Source organism: Hydractinia symbiolongicarpus, chromosome 2 (genome assembly GCF_029227915.1).
Source record: "Hydractinia symbiolongicarpus strain clone_291-10 chromosome 2, HSymV2.1, whole genome shotgun sequence".
Lineage (NCBI taxonomy): Eukaryota > Metazoa > Cnidaria > Hydrozoa > Anthoathecata > Hydractiniidae > Hydractinia > Hydractinia symbiolongicarpus.
In genome coordinates, this window is record NC_079876.1 from 28,057,414 (window position 1) to 28,078,916 (window position 21,503).

At 36.0% G+C, this 21,503-nt stretch overlaps 2 protein-coding genes across 2 annotated transcripts; both read left to right on the forward strand.

Moving 5' to 3' along the window:
• The first annotated feature begins 10,105 nt into the window (after positions 1-10,105).
• LOC130630063 (tigger transposable element-derived protein 4-like) lies at positions 10,106-10,606 on the forward strand. The gene has a single exon (XM_057443462.1). It carries the CDS (start codon positions 10,106-10,108, stop codon positions 10,604-10,606), a length of 501 nt encoding a protein of 166 aa, XP_057299445.1.
• A 54-nt stretch (positions 10,607-10,660) lies between these two features.
• On the forward strand, positions 10,661-11,693 carry LOC130630064 (tigger transposable element-derived protein 6-like). The gene is made up of 3 exons (XM_057443463.1): positions 10,661-10,795; positions 10,901-11,353; positions 11,445-11,693. Exons 1-3 carry the CDS (start codon positions 10,661-10,663, stop codon positions 11,691-11,693), a joined length of 837 nt encoding a protein of 278 aa, XP_057299446.1.
• The last annotated feature ends 9,810 nt before the right edge of the window (positions 11,694-21,503 follow it).

Here is a 21,503-nt window from a genome sequence, read left to right on the forward strand (position 1 = left end):
ACTACTCGTTAAGAGAATCCGCAGAATTAAGTCAGCCGTGCATATGCCGCATTTGATATTTCGTGAAATAACTATTTCGTGCGTTCGTAGCACGACTTATTTCTCGCGCACAAGCAGACAGACGGAATACGTGTACTAATACACAAGACTAGTCGGGGGACCAGTCCATGCACGCAGTACAGCACCAGGCTAAGTCTGCGAGAAACCCTCGGTGATTATGCCGCCATACGATATCGGCGGCCGCATTGCAGACAGAATACGGGTATTAGTATAAAGGGTATGCTTTATAAGCCTGTGTGTAATTACCCTTTGACCAAATATTTGCCATATAAAAGTATTTTAAAAGCAATTCTAAATTCTAAAATAGGAAATAGTCAATCTTAAATCTGGTGATGTGACGAAGAATATCACAACGTCGGAACAAGTTTATTTTATCACTTGATATTACATTCGCTTACACATAAAATTATATTTTGCTGTCAACCGTGTTAAAGTTTCAGGGGGTTTTGCATCAGAACGATAATGTATTGCGGCAGCAACCGGACAACGGAAGCTCTCTGTTTCGAGTCAAACACAATACAAATTTACTGGTACCGCTAATATTGCATGACAGAAGCATCCGTTCAATCAAATACTTTATTATGCCTGTTTATGGTGGTAAGAATGGTGGACCGTCGACGCAATAATTAAAGTGTAAGGACCAGATTCTAGTGACGCAGGAGGTCCCTCGATGGTTGGTTCCAATGCGCCACGGAATTTTTTTTTTTAATTTCTATTGGGATATACACCATATTACATAGAAATATATATACATTTCTATTTAAAATCAATGAGATTGTAATAGTAGATTTTTTTAAATGCACATTCTTGGTGAAAAAACTGGGATGCTATCCCCCTCCCCCGCTATTATTTATTTGTATAATTTTAGAAAGGGTAGCAAACTTTCGTCGACTTTCAAGCAACCTCGTATGTTATTAAATGAAGTTGTATATTAAAACTAAATGTGAAGTCTACGTTTGCAAACTTCGATTCGCTCTTCATGACACGCTTAATAATAACAACATCAGTCTATTAGTTAGCGGCTCTAGACGGCAAATCACAATATTACGTCACACCGCAATTCATCTATACATCTTCAATTAGTTATAGAAAGCATTTATCAGTTTATCAGCTGGCAACTCAGAGAGTAAAAACGAAATTCGAATATTTCTCTTGTTATTAATGGACAATTGTGAAAACAATTAATCCTGATAAGAATTGTATTCCGCCCATCCCATGCTAATTTATCGGCTAATATGTGAATAAAAAAGTCATTTGTAAATACAGACAGGCCGCATGGGAAACTAAGAACTAAAAAAATCCATTAACAATATGAGTAATTCATGTACACCAAAATGGAGTTTCGAGTGACCACTTAATCAACCGTGTAATCCAATATAAACCATGCATAACCACGGTCTCGGGGCATTTTGCCTTTTTTGGTGAATTAGATAGCGGCCATTATGGGCCGTTTCGTGATAACGGCTCAGGAGCCAAGGGACCCTGGAGACGAGAACGATCTTCATCCCTTATTGGGTAAAACGGATGTTAGGTCGGGAAAATTAACAGTGGGAAAAAATTAGTCAACCTAAGCAACCTCGTTCACAGGGCATCTTGTATTTTTCTGACATCGAGACGGCGATACGAACGTGATGGTCGTATCGCCGTTTCCTTGTCAAAAAAGTACAAGATAACCGAGGGTCGAGCTTGTCATCTATATAATAATACGCCAGTTCTGTGTGTCTGTAACAGGCAAAGTGGATTTGTTTATTTTCCTTTGATCTTACCGAAATTTTCTTTGAAGTAACCGAAAAATGCATGTCTAATATGTTAAATTTTCTGACGTTACGGCGCGACGTCAATAACACTACTTAAACGTCAATATCCTATATTAAAATAATGAATCCGTTACAGTGCACCTAAAACTTTGAGGCCAAAAAACTTGGAAACGAGGTGCTGACGTCAATGATTTTTCACCGCGTGGGTAACTAGGGACCACATGGGACAAATTTGGGTAAGTTTTCCAAACCTGGGTCCCCGAATCCGTTTCGGAATGGACGGGTTGATGACGTCATCACAAAACCTACAAACCCCAATATCTCTGCAACCGTTTGTCAAAAGTTCATGTTCCTATACATTTTCTTGATCAGCATTTCAAGATCTATATGATGAATGCAACGAATTTGTAAAGAAATGTTTTTGCAACTTTTGGTAGGGACTTTGCTGACGTCAGCAAAACTTTTACACCCTTATATCTCCTTAGGCGATTGTCAAAGACCTACGATACTATACATTATTTTGATCAGCGTTTCAACCTCTACACATTACAGACAACAAATGACTAAATTTCGCCAATTTTCCTTTTGTATATGCACTGTTGACATCAGTAAAAGGTCTAAAATAACCACTTTTTACATTGTCCTCCTGTCTAAGTGGATTTCTCCACGGCCTTATCGACTAGTCTCTTATAATAATACGGAGCTTCTGTCTGTGAGTTTTGCAAAGTGGATAAAATTTCTTTGATAAAGTCTATAAAACATCGTCTATAAATTTGTTCTGTAAATTAGCAAACTTTGACGTTAAAGCAATATTGACGTCAAAGGAAAGTATATTAAGATTAGTGAAGCCATTGCATTGCACTTTTAAATTTAAGGCTTAATAACATGGAAACGGGTGGAAATAACTGACGTCATCTCCTGCGTGGGTAACTAGGGACCACCTAGGACCAATTTGGGTAAGTTTCCCAAACTTTGGTCCCCAAATCCGTTTCGGAATGGGTGGGTTGATGACGTCATCAAAAAACCTTTAAACCCTAATATCTCTGCAACCGTTTGTCAAAAGTACATAATCCTATATTTCTTGATCAGCGTTTCAAGATCTATACGATAGAGGCAACAGGTATACAAATTTCTAAAAAAAATTTATCGGTTTTGACGGGGCCATTGCTGACGTCAGCAAAATCTTTAAATCCTTATATCTCATTAACATCAAAATTTTTATCCTGCTTTAGTGGATTTTCCACGGGCTTTATCGACTAGTCTAAAGCATAAAATTAGTCGTTTCACCCGACTAAAATTGGAAGAGGAAAACACTGTTGTGTTTTTTCTTCCTTGTTATTTTTCACTCTCCTGTCCTGTTCCTCGAGGCAGCAATAACAGGCCTCAATTGACCATCCTTAACGACAAATTAGATTCAAACCAATCACGGAGTGCCTAAATCTTTTCTCCTCTTTAAAAAAACAATTAGGAGAAATTAGTTATTTGCATTTAAAATTTTTTTTTAACCAGTTGTACAAAAATAGAACTTATTTTATTGAAATTTTTGTACGAAGCACTGCTGATGGATTTACCCGAAAAGGTTATGCAGTTATGGCAAACGTTTTTACCTAAATCTTATATAATTCAAAATTTCTTCAAAACACGATATTTGTCGTTTAAAATGAACCAAGGAATCTTTACCTGGATTTCTTGGATAATCCACTTTTGAACGGAAGACTCCATTTTTGGACAAAACCTCTTTACTCCCGCTATAGTCTCAGATAGTATGTACGCTGTATATTTCAAACTGGGATATAGGCTACAAGCTGGACAAAACATACAAAAGTTGCTCTAGTCAGTTATTTTGCAATTTTTAACATAGACCACGTTATATTGAACATATGTATTGTTTGCGTTATGTGCTTTTAAATTTTAACATGCATGTATGAAAATCAATCAATCAATCTATATACGTCATAACGTTTATTTGTAGTGAACATTGTTTCACGTTCCGTTACAAATTATGTAGTGTTTGGTTACAAATCAAAAGCAGTATTGCATGTAGTTTGCCTCAAAACACAAACTCGTCCACAGCATCATGTGGTGTAATCTACACCACATGACGCGGAAATACTCGGCTATTAAGGTTTATTAGGGTTATCAATTCGTTTTCTTGTCTTCATTCACGTTATTTCACAGGTTTAATAATTTTCTCCACGTGGTTAATGCGTATCTATTTTGCGTGCTTTTGTAAACTTTTACTTCGCATACATTCTATTTTCTCAAACCTTTACAGAGTCAAGGTTTGAGAATGAAATTAAGAGAAAGAGAAGGGTAACATAAAGATTATGTTTATTAGCTTTGGTTGTCAGAAAGAATTAATTTACTCGTAGACAAATAAGGTTTTGATTGACTGCGACATGCAAGTGTCCTTTCGCAAAGCCTTAACCCTATCCGTACCATGGAGAAAAGGAGGTGTTTGTTTTCGGCCGTGCTATTAATTTGAAAATTAATTTGATGACGTTATGAGAATCGAAAATGACGTCACACATACCTAAAATAGGTCATTTCCTCATTTTTCAATGTAACTCAATTTCGCACGTGGTACTGAGGCTACAACCTTGATTGTTGGTAGACTTGTGGACTGTAAACGGAACAATGATTTAATTAAAAAGAAATTCAATGACGTCATTGGGAGAAAGAATAAAGTCTTATCTGCAAAAGTGTTTGCTATTTTAACGATACATATAAAAAGATGCGTTTTTTCGTAAATATTTCAGTTGCTTTTGTTATCAAACTTGGTAGCTATGTAGAATATTGTATTTTAAGACGTTTCAGGTAAGGAAAGCAATATAATGACCTCATTGGGAGCAGAACTGACGTCATTCCCTGGAAATAATACTTCCTTTAAATCTGATCTATATTTTATCCCTAGTACCCATATTATGCCCTTAGTCACTCCTTGGTAATCACCTAGTGACCAACATACACGTGATTTGTTACACATATTGTGTAACATATACAACATTCAACTCAAAATTTCCCAGAATTTTTTTATCACTAGTCCCCATAAAAGTTAGGAAAAGTCACAAAATTTCAACACTTAATGACGTCTCCAACAACCCCAGGTATGAAGATAAGGTTAAAACGTTTTTATGTCCTTTACGGAATCTCTTAGTATATATGGCTGCATTATTGATTGTTTGTCATATTAGTGTGAATAATAAGACAGTGAAGTTACAGAGGGGAGAGAATCTGTCCCCTACCCTTGCATTGAGGAGCCTCTAAATAGTCCAGCAGGCGATTCTTGGCGGCGATTCAGTATAAGCGAGTGAATATTACCATAGTCCTGGGTTAGCCCAAGTCAAAATGAGCATTAAATACTCTAGGACTCCCCATCTAAGGCATGACCCCTCCTGGAAATAATAGACAGGGTATATCCCGCGATATTTGTGAGGCTAGCCATGCAAAATATGCACATCTATTTATCTTAGGGTTAACATTTGAAAACACACGTAGGTTTCTCATCAAAATCATCTTTTTTAGAAAATCTGCAGGGAATAATATCTTTTTTGTTGAATAACTCGATGGCCGAGTGTTTGCAAAATTTCCGGGACATTCCTGCATTAACAAAATTGTGTCAATTTTTGTTTTACTGGAATTAAAAATTGCAATTTCGCTAGAGTTTTGACTTTATTTATACAATGGAAAAAGGTTGTATCACAAACTTTTACCAATCCATCAACTATATATTTTTTTAATATTCCATATTTTTATTTATTCACATACTTAAATGATTGGTTATTACTAATATAGCCAAGAAAGGACGAGCGAACCCGTGGATTTTTCCACGGGCTTACGACCAGTTGTCTATATTACTTTTCCATTTTATTGAAAGAACCTAAATGGATGTCTGGATCCAGACATCCATTTAGGTTCTTTCAATAAAACATATCCTCTAGAAATATGGTTAAAATTCTAGTTGTGCGTCCGACAGATTTCTGGTACCTTAAGGGGAGAAATTATTTGCGGAAGAAATTTGTGCGGAATTTATTTTTACGGATGAGTGACCCAAAAATGACATATTTTGCGGAATAAATTTTTGCAGATGCAAGAAATTTAGTAAATTGGTTGGGAAAAACCTAATTTAGTACCTTAGTGTATGAAAAACAGATTCTATCGCGAAATTTTTTAAATGAATTAGTGATAATTTGTAAATTATAACATCCTTCATGCCTATGTTGAAAGACGCGAACACTTCTACCTTATATAACCGTAAACTTGAGGTACAGGCAATGTAAAAATTTTTGTGCGTCCGACAGATTTTAGTTTTTGACTGGAAGGTAGAGATTACGCATTGTAATAACCAATTAGATCCCTCATTTTCGATTAAATTGTGGAAGTAATTATGAAAATACTTTAAGATAATACAAGCTTCCGTTAAAAAAGGTCAATAAACATTTAGATCGATAGTAAAAATCATTATGCGCGACCATTTTTTACTTAAACATATTGTAGGACTCGAATATAGGATATGTTTTTCGAATTTCGAATTTCAATGAACCAAACTGGCAATGTATTTTCCACTTCCTTTGGTTTCTTGTATGCTGACAATCTGTTGTTAATCAGTTCAACATTTTAAGGTATGTAGCTACTTGTATCTTCATATAAACGATATCATATAAACAACGCATTATTTAAAAAGACGGCCATTTTCATTAAAGAACTTCGCAATTTCTAATGTTTGCGTTTTTTACATACAGAAAACATTATGGGTGCAAAGAGAAAATCCCAAGAAAATAAAACCTATTGTAAGCGATAAGATGCAACAAAGAGAAAAAGAAAGCAACAATTTATTAAAGATCTCGTTTCAGATGGAGAGGAGTATTTTGTTGGCGTAGGCACAAAGAACAGACTCCAAGAGAGGATTTCCGTTTCTTCTGGAGACAATGTGTGCATGGAGAGATTGGTAATTAGGCTGTTTTCGAATATTCTTTTGTTTTCTTTTAGTATTGCCGACGTTTTCCGGGGTAGGCTCTTGTTGCGTTTGTTCTATTCCACGCCATGTGTGAAAAGACGTCGGATCGCATTATTTAAAAAGACTGTCTTTTTTCATTGAAGAACTTTACAATTTTCAATGTTTCCGTTTTTTTACATACAGAAAACATTATGGGTCCAAAGAGAAAATCCCAAGACAATAAAACCTACCGTAATTACTCTAATTTAACGCAAAACAAATAAACGGTAAAACAGTAAAAATAATTATTTTAACAGCCCCGCGAAAATAATTAGAAGCGATAAATTACAAACTTTTAAGCACGGTCAACCCGCGTTAATAGTTAGAAGCAAATAAACTAATCCGCTCAAAATACGAAACATTTCTTTGAAAATTTTTTTTCATTTTTTTTTTCAAAATAATTTTTTTACAAAACTATTTCTTCTTGTCCTTGTTTTCCTTTGTTGCACGTTCCCTTGCATCTTTGTACTCATTATGAGCTCTCGCAACAAGGCCTGATAATTTTGAATGTATCTAATATGTACAAGGCTGGGAGCTCCATTCCTCCTTGAGCAAGGTCTTTTGAAAATTTCCTCTTCCCAGTTAATCTCACTAAAAGCTTACCACCATTCTTTATGTAAAAGTACGTAATTTTTGACAAGAACTTTGTTACGTGCCCCAAAGTTACACCGCTGTATTTCAACGCCATTGCGTACTTATCTTCGACAAGTGCACCAGGTCGTGTTTCATGGCAGACTGTTAGCTCGCTGTCCACTTTCGCTTCCCATTCACTCTGGTAAACATGATGCCCTCTCACACAACACTCCGTAGAGAATTCTTTTTCTATCATAATGGGTATATCGTTTGCATTTGGCAAAAGTTCTTTAAAGCAAATCTTTCACAAGCTTTCCATGTTGTGTAACGATGGATGTTGTGTTTCGAATGTAAATGAATTTTTATGCTTCGAATCGAATGTTTTTCCGTTTCGAATGTCTGGATTTTTTCACATGTTTCGAATGTTGCGATTTTTTGATTTTTTTGTCGCTATTCATTCTCGTCAGCTTTTCAAAGCAAGAGACACGTGAAAATGGCCTCACAAGCTAAGATTCAAAATTATTTTAATAAACGGCCTGCTACAACAAGTGAAGATTTCAAGTTTTCTGAAACCTGTGGATGAAAGCGAAATGGATGATCTTATTTGTACAGGAGGTAAGAAACTCTTTTCCTGTGCTTATGATTATTTTGATGTTTTTCGAGACATTATAATGAACTGTTTTATTAATTTTTCTTAGGGACCTCAGGATTCCCACCCCCTTCAAAGAAACGCGTCGTTGGTAGACCATCAAAGGTATTCCGGCCGGAACAGTTTCAGCATTTGATGGAAAAGTATCACGACTTCCACGAAATTGTGAATTCCACACAGTATTATGAGCAGTTATTAGACGTTCACTTCACGTCACTTGCATCGCTCAACCCTGACCCACCTTCCAAAACACGGAAACGCTTCACCCAAAGGACAACACTGCACTGGCATTTGATATCAATGAGTCAACAGTCCGAGGAATGGTCAATACTCGCCCGCTACCCGATAACAAAAAACTATCCAGCAAATGTAATCTTCCTGGATCCGGTAGACCGTTAACTTATCCTGCTGAATTAGAAGATCAACTGTTGAAGTGGGTTTTTTGTTTTACGGGATTTGCATTTTCCAGTTTCAGTAATAAGCTTTCAAGAGCAAAGCACGTCATCCAACCTCACAATCCATCATTCATTGCCAGCAGAGGTTGGGCTCAAAAATTTCTCAAGCGAAAGGTTGTGCCTTTTGCCTCGTGCTCGTACTTCGATCAGTCAGAAACTTCCAAATCAGTTGGAAAACGTCCTTAGCAAGTTTTATCAGGATGCTGCGCGTTTCATGCGGATTGGAAAATACCCTTTGTCCCTAGTTGGTAACATGGACGAAACACCTGCGTTCTTCGACATGGTTCCAGTCAAGTGCATTTCGAAAATAAGGGAGAAGGAGTGCGTGGTTCGTTCTTCAGGAAGTGAGAGAAAGCATCTGACGGTCGTCCTATCAGCTAAGGGAGATGGAAAAATGCTCCCATCTATGATTATCTTTAAAGGTAACACTGAAAAAACTATCCGTAATTTAGAAATCCCTGCTGGATTTGTTGTCAAAACGCAGAGTAAAGCCTGGATGGATGATGAATTGATGAAGATCTGGGTTGAAGAGATCTGACTAAAGCATGTACGCACTGAATGTAAAAAGTTTGGTTTCGGAAATTCCTTGTTATCATTTGATGCTTTCTCCGCTCATTTAACTGACGGAGTCAAGGCCCAATTATTGGAAAATAATTTTGATATTCTCTAGATACCCGCAGGTTGTACTTCAAAATGTCAACCAATGGACGTCTGCCTTAACAAGCCATTTAAATCCGTTTTGAGGAAGTGTTGGGTCAATTACGTTGCAACCGTCGTTGAAAGTTTCCGTGAGGGAAATAGCAGTAGCAGCAAAATCCCCGTACCAACTCGCCAGCAGATGATTGGGTGGATAAAGGAAGGATATGACTACCTTGCTTAGGACAAGGAAATGGTGAAACGATCATTTGAAGTGTGTGGTATTACTTCCTTTCTAACTTTTTTATCAACAGAGTCTAAAATCTTTTTAATACACCTTTCTGTAAAAGACACAGCTTTGTCAGGGCCAATGAGTGCGTAATGCACTGGAATTTCGAGACCATAACCTGCCCCACGGTCCACGCGTTTCCCAGTGACTTTGCATCTGATCGTACAGCTTGGGATTTTAAGAAATTTATTGAACAATTTGCCTAAATTCATTGGAACATGTCCAAAGACTTTTCCTTCCAGCAAAACAGCAACTGCAAAGCTATCATGTTCATTGTCGCTTTCTGGTTTCAAACAGAGATTTTAATCGTCGACTTTCGGTGTCCAAATGTCCATATAAGCATGGTATCCTCGAACGAAAGATTCAAAACAATACTCCTTCTGTTTTATAATAATTACTTCTATCTCTTCATCAATGTTTTTGAGTAACATTTTAATCAAGAAATTCTTCTTCTTAAGCAACATCTCTTGACTGGTAGAAATGTTTTGAATGGTAGACATGTTTTTCGTTGTTGTTGTTGTTTTTTCTCGTATCTCGCATCGTTTTCTCGCTCTCTTGTCTGTTGGTTTGTTCTCTCAATCTGTTGTTTAATGTCATTGGAAGACATTGCATTGTGACTTCTTTCGCAATCATTAAAAATTCGAATGTTTGTTGGAAAATCGAACATAGAACAAGTCTAGTTATTTCAACATGGCGACGGGAGGAGAGAGGTTGTCGAAGCAGCAGCTTGCTGGTAAATTTCAAAAAAAAACTTTAACATTAGATGAAAAGATTAAGTTTTTGGATTTTGCTAAGAAAAATCCGAAATTTGGATGCAGAAAACTTGCAGATATTCACAGTATCGGGAAAACAGCAGCAGCTACGATCTTGAAGAATGAAAAGAAAATTCGTACTCAATATGAAATGTTTCGTGAAAAAGACAAGAAACGTGATCGTCATGGAAAGGGCCATAAGTTGAATGAAATTTTATTTGAATGGTACCAGGGATGTACTGCTTCTAACATCTACCCAAATGGTGTTATGTTGAAAGAGGAGGCGATTGCAATAAAAGAGCAACTAAAGAGCAGTAAATTTGACGATTTCAAAGCTTCTGATGGCTGGCTAGATCGCTGGAAATCCACCTTCTCAATCAAAGAACGTCGCATTGTTGGCGAGGCTGGAGATGTATCTACAGAAACCGTTTCTTCTTAGATAGAGAGGGTAAACGAATTGATTGAAGGCTACTCTTTGGATAACATTTGGAACATGGATGAATCTGGCTGTTTTTTTAAAGCCTTACCAGATAAAGGATTAGTCTCAAAAGGAAAACAAGCAAAGGGTGGCAAAAAATCGAAACAAAGATTAACTGTCGCTTTTTTTGTCAATGCAGCTGGCGAAAGAGTTGACGAACCCATTATTATCTGAAAAAGTAAATCACCACGCTGTTTCAAAAGATTAAAGGATCCTTCACGCCCTGCTGATGTTAATTACTTTTCTAATCCTAAGTCTTGGATGACATCGGATGTCATGGGAACCGTATTGACACGTTTTAACAGAAAGGTAGTACTCGAAGATAGAAAAGTGATCCTTTTTCTCGACAATGCTCCCTGTCATCCAGAATCCATTATTGGCCAATTCTCGCAGATCAAGATCGTCTTTTTACTGAAAAATACAACTTCGAGGTTGCAACCACTAGATGCAGGCATCATTCAAAATTTCAAGGTCAAATATAGAAAAAGACTTGTTAAATACGTATTGGCAAGAATCCAGGAGAACACATCAGCAACTAAGATTGTCAAGGCTATCAACGTGCTTGTTGCTATTCGCTGGATACAAGATGCGTGGAAAGAAGTATCCAGCTCGACAATCAAAAATTGTTTTCAGAAATGTGGCATCAAAAGAGATAGCGAGGAGATAGAAGAAAATGACGGAGATGATGATTTGGAGTTTGAGGCACTTGTAAAGGAATTTACCACAGACTTATCCGCAGCAGAATATGTCAACTTCGACGCAAACGTTCCAGCATCAGAACCCATGATTAACGAATTAGAAATCGATTGGCGACAGAAGGTCAGAGATTTCTGAGGACGACCAAGATGACGAGGATAATGACGACTATGGGCCAGAACAAGAAGAGCAGATGAGCTGCAAAGAAATCATCACAACGTTGGACAAAATGCGCCGTTGTACCGTCTTCGATGAAGAAAGTCAAAAAATGCTGACGGCAGTTACAAAAAAGATTGAGAATCTACAAATTAAATGCAAGAAGCAAGCCTCTATCAAAGACTTTTTCATGTAAAGTTTGATTAATGTTTCTGAATATAGCTTATATACCCTCAAATCCTAGCCTCTTAACTTCTTACTTTAAGCCTAGTAAAGCATAAATAACCTTTTTCGGTCAAAATCCCATCTAAAATAAAATTTGACACAAACTCTCTATAAAGCGGACATCCCGTTAAAGCGGACAGTTTTTTTGGTCCCAATGGTGTCCGCTTTAACGGGATTCTGTATGGACACTGTTACACACCGAACAATAAATCTCTTTGCTCCTGGAAGATATATTTGTTTTTTTGCAGTTGCGCCACATCTAATGAAAACAACAAGAAACTGTATCTATTATCCAGTCACTTTTCAAAATTATCAGTTTTTGTGTTTTTTGTAACATAATCGAAATACAAATTGAAATTCTAATAAATCTTAGTCAAAATTTCTAAACCCATTGATGTTATGTTTTTCTATTTCTATCTATCCCACGGGAGAATTAAAATGCCAAAATATTTCTGTGTAGGTGATGGAAAAGGCACTAGAAGTTTGTGGAATGATGAGAATGAAATACTCGGATATCATTTCCACAGAATTGTAAATGATCAACTGAATTTTGGACTGAAAATTGCCCTCAAACTGACGCATAAGCATGTCAGTTTGACAGCCTACTCTGTAATGATCGTTAAGCTGGCTGCACAGGTACTGAGTAGTACTGTTTCTAAACTATTAAATGAATACTACCTGTGGATACACGAGGGACATCGGAACTCTGCGCATATATGGACATTTTTTTTTATGATTTTTTTAACGTCAGAAATCAAAATGAGGGTTACAAGAAAAGAAAACAGTTCTTGGCACCTTATCGAAGCATGAATGATCCCAGGTTTGATTGGTTAAAAAATGATTTTCTGAAATATCTTTCCGATTGGAAGGAGAGCATTTCAAATCGTCCTGGAAATTTTACACCTAATGCAAAAGACCGTATGCTTTTGTCTTGGCAAACGTATGAAAAAAACCCACAATGTACCAGTTCGAGTACATCTCAAACACATTGCGCATGCAAAGTTAATCGCTCCTGTCACTGGCAACATTAGAGGGCTGTATAACCAGAAACGACGTGTTTCGTGGAGCATTGTCGACAATCAACCATTAAAGAAACATACAAAACGTAAAAGTAGAATGTTTACATTTTTTTATAATTAACGAATACTGGCCGGTTTTGATATTGTACTGGTAAATAGAAAGCCCTAGGTCAAAAGTACAGACCGAGCCTGTTACAGACGACTTAAAGACGATTACAGACGAGTTACAGACGAATCACAGACGAGTACAAACGAATCACAGACGAGTACACACGAATCACAGAAAAGTTACAGACAGGTCACAGACAAGCCACAGACAAGTAACAAGTCGCAGACGAGTTGATTTATTTTTTTATCTTGATGAATGAAACTTCATAAAAAGAAAAATGAGTTTCCCCACTGATTCTTTAAAATTTTAAAATAATGTAGTTTTCCCAAATTTCTCATAAATGTATAGAGTATTGTTAAAAAAAGGAAAAGTAGAGGAAACTGCAGAAAGCACATTCGATTCTCCTTTTCATTCGATGTATGATTCAATTTGTATGGAACGCCAAGGCTGCCTTATTCGATGATTTCATTCGGTCATAAAACACTATTTGTCGCTATTCGATTTTGAAAAAATTCATTCGATTATGCGCTAAATTCATTCGATAATGCGCGAAGTTCATTTGATTATGTGCTAAATTCATTCTATTATGTGCTAAATTCATTCGATTATGCGATGAATTCATTCGATTATGCGCTGAATTCATTCGATTATGCGCTGAATTCATTCGATTATGCGATGAATTCATTCGATTATGCGCTGAATTCATTTGATTATGCGCTGAATTCATTCGATTATGCGCTGAATTCATTCGATTATGCGCTGAATTCATTCGATTATGCGCTAAATTCATTCGATTATGCGCTGAATTCATTCGATTATGCGCTAAATTCATTCGATTATGCGCTGAATTCATTCGATTATCGCTTAATTTTATCAAGCATAGTGATTAGTCAGAAATCAAAATGAGGGTTACAAGAAAAGAAAACAGTTCTTGGCACCTTATCGAAGCATGAATGATCCCAGGTTTGATTGGTTAAAAAATGATTTTCTGAAATATCTTTCCGATTGGAAGGAGAGCATTTCAAATCGTCCTGGAAATTTTACACCTAATGCAAAAGACCGTATGCTTTTGTCTTGGCAAACGTATGAAAAAAACCCACAATGTACCAGTTCGAGTACATCTCAAACACATTGCGCATGCAAAGTTAATCGCTCCTGTCACTGGCAACATTAGAGGGCTGTATAACCAGAAACGACGTGTTTCGTGAGCATTGTCGACAATCAACCATTAAAGAAACATACAAAACGTAAAAGTAGAATGTTTACATTTTTTTATAATTAACGAATACTGGCCGGTTTTGATATTGTACTGGTAAATAGAAAGCCCTAGGTCAAAAGTACAGACCGAGCCTGTTACAGACGACTTAAAGACGATTACAGACGAGTTACAGACGAATCACAGACGAGTACAAACGAATCACAGACGAGTACACACGAATCACAGAAAAGTTACAGACAGGTCACAGACAAGCCACAGACAAGTAACAAGTCGCAGACGAGTTGATTTATTTTTTTATCTTGATGAATGAAACTTCATAAAAAGAAAAATGAGTTTCCCCACTGATTCTTTAAAATTTTAAAATAATGTAGTTTTCCCAAATTTCTCATAAATGTATAGAGTATTGTTAAAAAAAGGAAAAGTAGAGGAAACTGCAGAAAGCACATTCGATTCTCCTTTTCATTCGATGTATGATTCAATTTGTATGGAACGCCAAGGCTGCCTTATTCGATGATTTCATTCGGTCATAAAACACTATTTGTCGCTATTCGATTTTGAAAAAATTCATTCGATTATGCGCTAAATTCATTCGATAATGCGCGAAGTTCATTTGATTATGTGCTAAATTCATTCGATTATGCGATGAATTCATTCGATTATGCGCTGAATTCATTCGATAATGCGCTGAATTCATTCGATTATGCGCTGAATTCATTCGATTATGCGCTGAATTCATTCGATTATGCGCTGAATTCATTCGATTATGCGCTTAATTCATTCGATTATGCGCTGAATTCATTCGATTATGCGCTGAATTCATTCGATTATGCGCTGAATTTATTCGATTATGCGCTGAACTCATTCGATTATGCGATGAATTCATTCGATTATGCGCTGAATTCATTCGATTATGCGCTGAATTCCCTCGATTATGCGCTGAATTCATTCGATTATGCGCTGAATTCATTCGCTTATGCGCTGAATTCATTCGATTATGCGCTGAATTCTAAGTAGATATACAATAGGTAAAAATAGGTTATTGAGATTTATTAACCCGAGGTGATTTATATTCAACGACGCGCAGCGGAGTTGAATATAATATCACCGAGGGTTAATAAATCCAATAACCTATGTTTACCTATTGTATATATGTTTTATTATATACCCAGAAGAGATTGTTATAATTAATATTACTTACTTTGTTTTGTGTTTATTCTTGCATCATCTATGTCCCCGAAGCGATTCATTTTTGTTTCGATTTCTTTGTTTTGATGTTTTTGTAAAAAGAATTTTCTCGACAAAAAAGTTCCTGCCATTTCACGTGTTTGGAAATCGACCAATCAGAAAACGGACCACTAAGAAACAACCAATCACAGTTAATTACGATAAAAATTAATGAGGCGGAAAGGATAAAATCAAAACATGCGTTTACGAATGTTTTGTCAAAACTATTGTTACGTCACAAGCATTGAATAATACGGGTGGAATACGATTATTTATTCAATGGCTGTTTTTGCTTACGGGTATATAATAAATTCGATTATGCGCTGTTTGCATGTGATATATTTATATACTATTACTAATTAAAACTCGTAATATATTATAAAATATTAATATTTAGGTGACTATAATATATCCCCATGACATGCTCCTTACTGCAATTTAATTTTTAATTTTAGAGTTTTTGGTTGCATACGCCCACAATGTACCCCCCTTTAATATACTACAATATGATGTTGCAGACACAAAATGAAACGCACAGATCAGTGTCATATCGCGAAGACCTGCAAAAGCAGATGGATGATATTGCAAAACAGAAATCGGCTATAAAGATAAACTTTAAAAGAAAAGGAAATTTTTTCGACAAATCTAAAGAGATTGTTGAATTCAACTCGTCAACCCAATTTGAAAAATTAGAAGAAGAATTTGCACAATTTGATTGCAAAGCGAGATTGCGAAAAAGTTGAATGTCAAGAAAAGTATCAGTTCAAAGAAAAATAGAGATGTCGTATCCGCAGATGTCTATTTAACGATCGATCGATCGACCAGTTCTTCCAATAAGACTACGTTACGAAAAAGTTGGTGTGATGATTCATCTTCGAGATGTTATGGCCAATGATGAATCGGGATCAATAACAATTTCTTTATGGGGGCAACATATTGATGCCGTATCAAAGAGTGGGTTCTATTTTGTTGAGAACGTTATTGTTCAAGAATGGCAAAATACTATAAGTTTGATGACTTCTAGAGTTAAACATCCATTCAAAGTTCAAGCAAAACCTTAAAAAAAGCGAAGGTTAACTTGTCAGAACTTGAAACTAGGAATTACTTTTTTCCACTGCTATCCATCGACTCATTTTCCTGCCATTATAAATGCAACAAGTGTCACCAAAGCGTAAACGCAATTTCGGGAAAGTTATTCAACTGTAGTAATATGTGTGACTCTATGTCATTCGTTAAAAATATGAAGAAATCCTACACCAACAAATTACAATTCAAGGATAAACCCAGACCTGTTACTATGTATGATAAGCAAGTCGAAGAGTATATTGTTGAAAATAGATTACCTTTGGATATAGATCAAGATGAGCTTGCGATATATCTATTATCAGACGAGAACATTAAGTTAGTTATTAATTCAAGATTTACTGCTATTTGCGTGGAAGCTCTCTAAACTGTACTGTTATTTTATTTTGTTAATTTTATGTTCCAGATAAACTGTTATTGTTATTTTTGTTATTAATATTATCCTTTCAGAAGTACTAGGATCTTATACTTTATATAACTCTTTGTGGTTTTTCCACCCCAAACTTTGAAATTAACTTCTATCTTACACTACAACCAAATTAATTTCGTTTTGTTTATCGCAAAAACATTATTTTCAAATAAAGTGTTCTTCTTTTCGCCTTGCGGATGAGATGCCTTTAGCCATCAATTCTTACGGTTCACAGGTATTTTCATTAGAATTATCCTAAGGGAACAAATTTTCGCAGGCAAAAGTTTTCGCGTGCTAAGTAATAAAATGGCGCAATTTAATTTCGTGAAGCTTATAATACGTGTCAATTCAGGATAAAACTTGTTTTTGCGAGTGCGTTTCTGATGAATTCGATAAACTTTCACGAACCAGAAAAAATCTTGTAATTCATAACATTTCGCGAATGACGAATGATACGTCACGACGATAGAATTACGCTATTTTAATGCACGAAATTAATGCACGAAAGAATAAAAAGGTTGGAAGGTTTTTCTATTGCATGTGCAGATTGTGTGAGATAAAGTTTCTACGAAAAAGATATTATTTTAAGTTACAATCTACTCTGAATATATACTTCCATCAAATATTCAGCCGACTTCAGCTGTAACGGCTGTTTTATTCAAGTTTATAAAGGAAGCGCATACCCCTTTTTCGTCTTTGTCTCTATAGGAAACGAAGCAAAAGGCCAGTTAGTAAGAGTTTCTTTACCTTTGAGGCTTTTGACTAAAAAATGTTATAAAATTTAAAAAACACTAAATTTGTAAGCTACCATCCTCGTGCCTTGGTCCCTAAACCGTTATAACGAAGCGCCGCTATCAAATTCATCAAAAATGCAAAATGTCCTGGGAACGAGGTTGGTAAGCTAGACTTTTTATAAAAACCATAAAATTTGGCTTCAGCCTGAGGTGCTTTTATTTCTTCACATTTTTATAAATTCTTCCTAATTTCTTGTGCTTAATTGAACAAGTTGATTAATTTTCGGGAAGATTAATTTTCGCGTAAATAAGTACGAATAAGCTAAGCTGGCTTCTATTCAATTGTTTTATTTATTTTACAACATGTCTTTACAAAGACATAAGAGGAAGAGATGGAAATTAGTGATAGTGGTGCGTTTCTTAAAATATTCTCTCCCCAGTGAAAATTTCCAATATAATTTAAAACACCACAGACAAGACTGTGGTAAAAATAAGGTAGTAGCAAGTAGTTTATTTCCTTCTTTTACGCAGGTTGTATCAAACTTATCGAACTTTATAACGGTTACACAACGCTTCCTGTTTATTGCAAAAAAAGTGTAGACATCAGGGAGATATTAGAAATATGTTTAGGAGATAAATATAACAGAGATTTGGTCGTAACAAGAAGACCATATAGAGTTAAGGAGACAGTGACTTTACTACACTACACAAAAGAACCTCAACATAAAACACCCATATGATTTAGATGCTGATAATATATCAGGAACTTCTTAAAAAAACGACAAAATACGATTTTATGAGTGGGATTTCGATGATGATGATTCCTTGATTTATTCTGAAGCACAAATGCAAAATAACGCTTTCGGAAAGGTTATTTCGGAAACTGTCAAGGAAAGAAATGGCAAACGTTGGATTAATCGAAAGGCGAATTGGATCAAAACTGTAGCGGTGATCCAACGTAGGTCAGAGCACAAAGAGACAAAGAAATGTACCGCCTTCAACTTCGTGCGCAACGCGATCTTCGTGATAGAGTTAGCCGAAGTTAATGACAGTTACTCGCGCATGCGAACACTTCCAACGTACGATCTCACTCATTCTTTGATATTTCATACCATATGATTTATCAAGGAAAACGGATGATAACGATGATAACTTAACTGATACTAATTTAAAACAAGTTAGCAAAGTCATATCAACCACTGCACATGAAAATGCGAAAAAAACACTACAAAACCCTTTCGCCCCATTCAGCATTCTTTAAAGTGTAACATAAAGGCAAAGCAGCAAAATTCTACGTATTTTTTTAGACGAAATCGAAGAGTCAACAAACTCAATATTGAAGGAGCAGGGAGGTGTCAAAAGTGTAAAGCAAATTTATAAATATCGTTACAATTATAGAGAGAAACAATATCATGACTTCACTTCCTTAATTCAACTTAGTCTTTTCCAAAAGGATGAAAGATTCGATATTTTTGATGGCGACCAGCCTTTTGTGCAAGAAATAGTGTTTCGGTCTGCTTAAAAGCCGTCAGTAGTTCTGTTTCTCGAATAAACGCTAGTATATATGGAACGCTTTTGTACAATGAAAGCTCCTCAAAAATATTTCTATCCAGTACCAGCAGATACGACATACCAGATTGCTGATCATTGCTACACTCAGACCGCGTTTGAAAACCTGGCAGTGTTTCGAAGAGACAATCTTAAAAGTCCCTAGTTCCGAGGGAAGTATGTTTCATAGACATGAATAAACTCAAGATTTCACATATCTCTGGCAAGGGAATTTTCAGGGTATTAGGAACGGACGACGATAAATCGATCTACAATGCGATTTTAGGTGAATGCAACAGTTGTTCCAATCAGTTGCTGGGTTACGAACATTTAAAAAAAATTTGAAGATAACTACGAAAATTGCTTTTTCCTCAAAGTCAAATAAAAATTATAATAAAAGATATATTCGAAGGGCTCTACAAGAGCAAGGGCGAGCAAGGCCTTGACCGTTTATTGAATAATTTTCGCGATAAATGGCTAGTCATTGAGGTAAAATACACTAGAAATAAACCGGCTTGGAAATTTGTTTCATATTTTGATGAATATAAAGCAACACCAATGAAACACAAAATGCAAAGTTTGCGCAGCGACAATGTGGAATTGATTACAAGTACTGGCAAAACCCGATTGAGTGGCGCAATCACGTTGCAAAATCTGAAATAGACGCTAACTCTGAGACTAAAGCCACGGGACAGCATAAAACCGAAACACTGATGAATGCCATAAAAGCACTCTAAAAGCTTAACATACGAAAATATAGAGCTCTTATTAAAGCTTTGTACGATGAAGGACTGTTCATTTTGGCACCACCATACCGGAAGTTTGCCCTCACATTTGGAGAACCGAAGAACAAAAAATGGAACAGATACGTTCATTCTTGCTCTATATCCACACATATTCTGCTCTGACTGAGCTATCAAGTAAGGGAACTGATTTACCACCACAGATAAAAATAAGAAAGTTAATGAACAAGTATTGGCGACAGATTCTGATTTATCTAATTGTGCATCTAACAATAAAAAGCTGGAGATTCAAATATCTGCAGAAGAACTTGATATATCTACGGACAAGATACCTAAAGATACTTTAAAGAAAATTTTCCAGCAAGCCGTGAACATCCTGTCTGATGAAAAAGGAATAACTACAGCTGCATCAGCTGATTCAAGAATGCAAACCGTAAAATGTTCAACAACTCCGCACATCATATCACCATTTTCGAGAAATCGTTATTTATTGGAATGCAAATGTAAAACTCATACATGGTTCCTAATATGCGAACATACAATAGCTGTAGCGTGAATCTGAACATGTGTTTCGCATATTTCGTGCAGGTTAAAAAGAAAATCATGCAAAGTAAAGCACAAAGAGGTTTAACTGCTGCAATCGAAACGGATTTGACAATATCACAAACCGGCCTAAAAAAAGATCAGATAAAAAAACACCACGCAAAGAAGAAGACGTAAGAAAGTAGTTAAGATGATCAACGAAAGCGATTCTTAGATTCACACATCCAACAGTATTACACAAACGCTGCTTTCATCAATAAGTCAACAATTCCTACACCAAAAAGCGCACCACTAACACCGCACCCAAGTTCACAAAATGCAAATAATGTTAACTCTTCCAACAATCAGTTAAATGTATCACTCTCCAGTCCTCCTTCAACAGCCCTGCAATCTTTGCGTCCTCACAGCAGCAGTAATGCTGCCTTGTCTCAAATCATTAAAAACTTTCACAAATCAACAATTGACAAAGTGAAATGTCACCTTTTTTCTATGAAATTGTTCTACTACCCGGAAATGTGTCAGTATACTATGGGTGCCATAAGAAATTTGAAGTCGAATGCCGCACATTTCCAAACAATGTTAATGTGAAACACATGGATAGAACAACAACATGAGTATCTCCACATGGACCTGTTACATTCCCTAATGACTTCACCGCAACGTATTACCATTTAGATATGCAACATAGAGCTATAAAAAACAGGCTATTCTTCGAAAACCCGGTAGTGTACGCATCTCAAACCTTATCGAAACAGCTCGCTGGTAATATGGAATATGGTCAACGATTGCAATAGTCAGGCGCTGTTGTTAAATTTATTTCAAAACTCAGTGTGTCTCAAAACGATTTTCAGCGAAACTTTTGTTTTCTTTTTTTAATGAAGATTGTGTTCATGTGTTTTGTTTTTAAGCTACTTACTTTTATTCCATACTTATTCCATTAAGAAAACTTTCGTTTAAGCGCCAAATCCTACTTTTTAACCCCAGAAGGTGTAGAAAGACAAAAGAATAGGGCACGAGTTTGGAGGGTGCTTTAATGGATTGCAGTGTTTCATATTGTTTTTTAAATATTGTTAAATAGAAAGAGGCGTTTAATGAGAGAGGTGTTTATTCAAAAAAGAAAAACAGAGCGTTTCTTTACTAAATATCATCA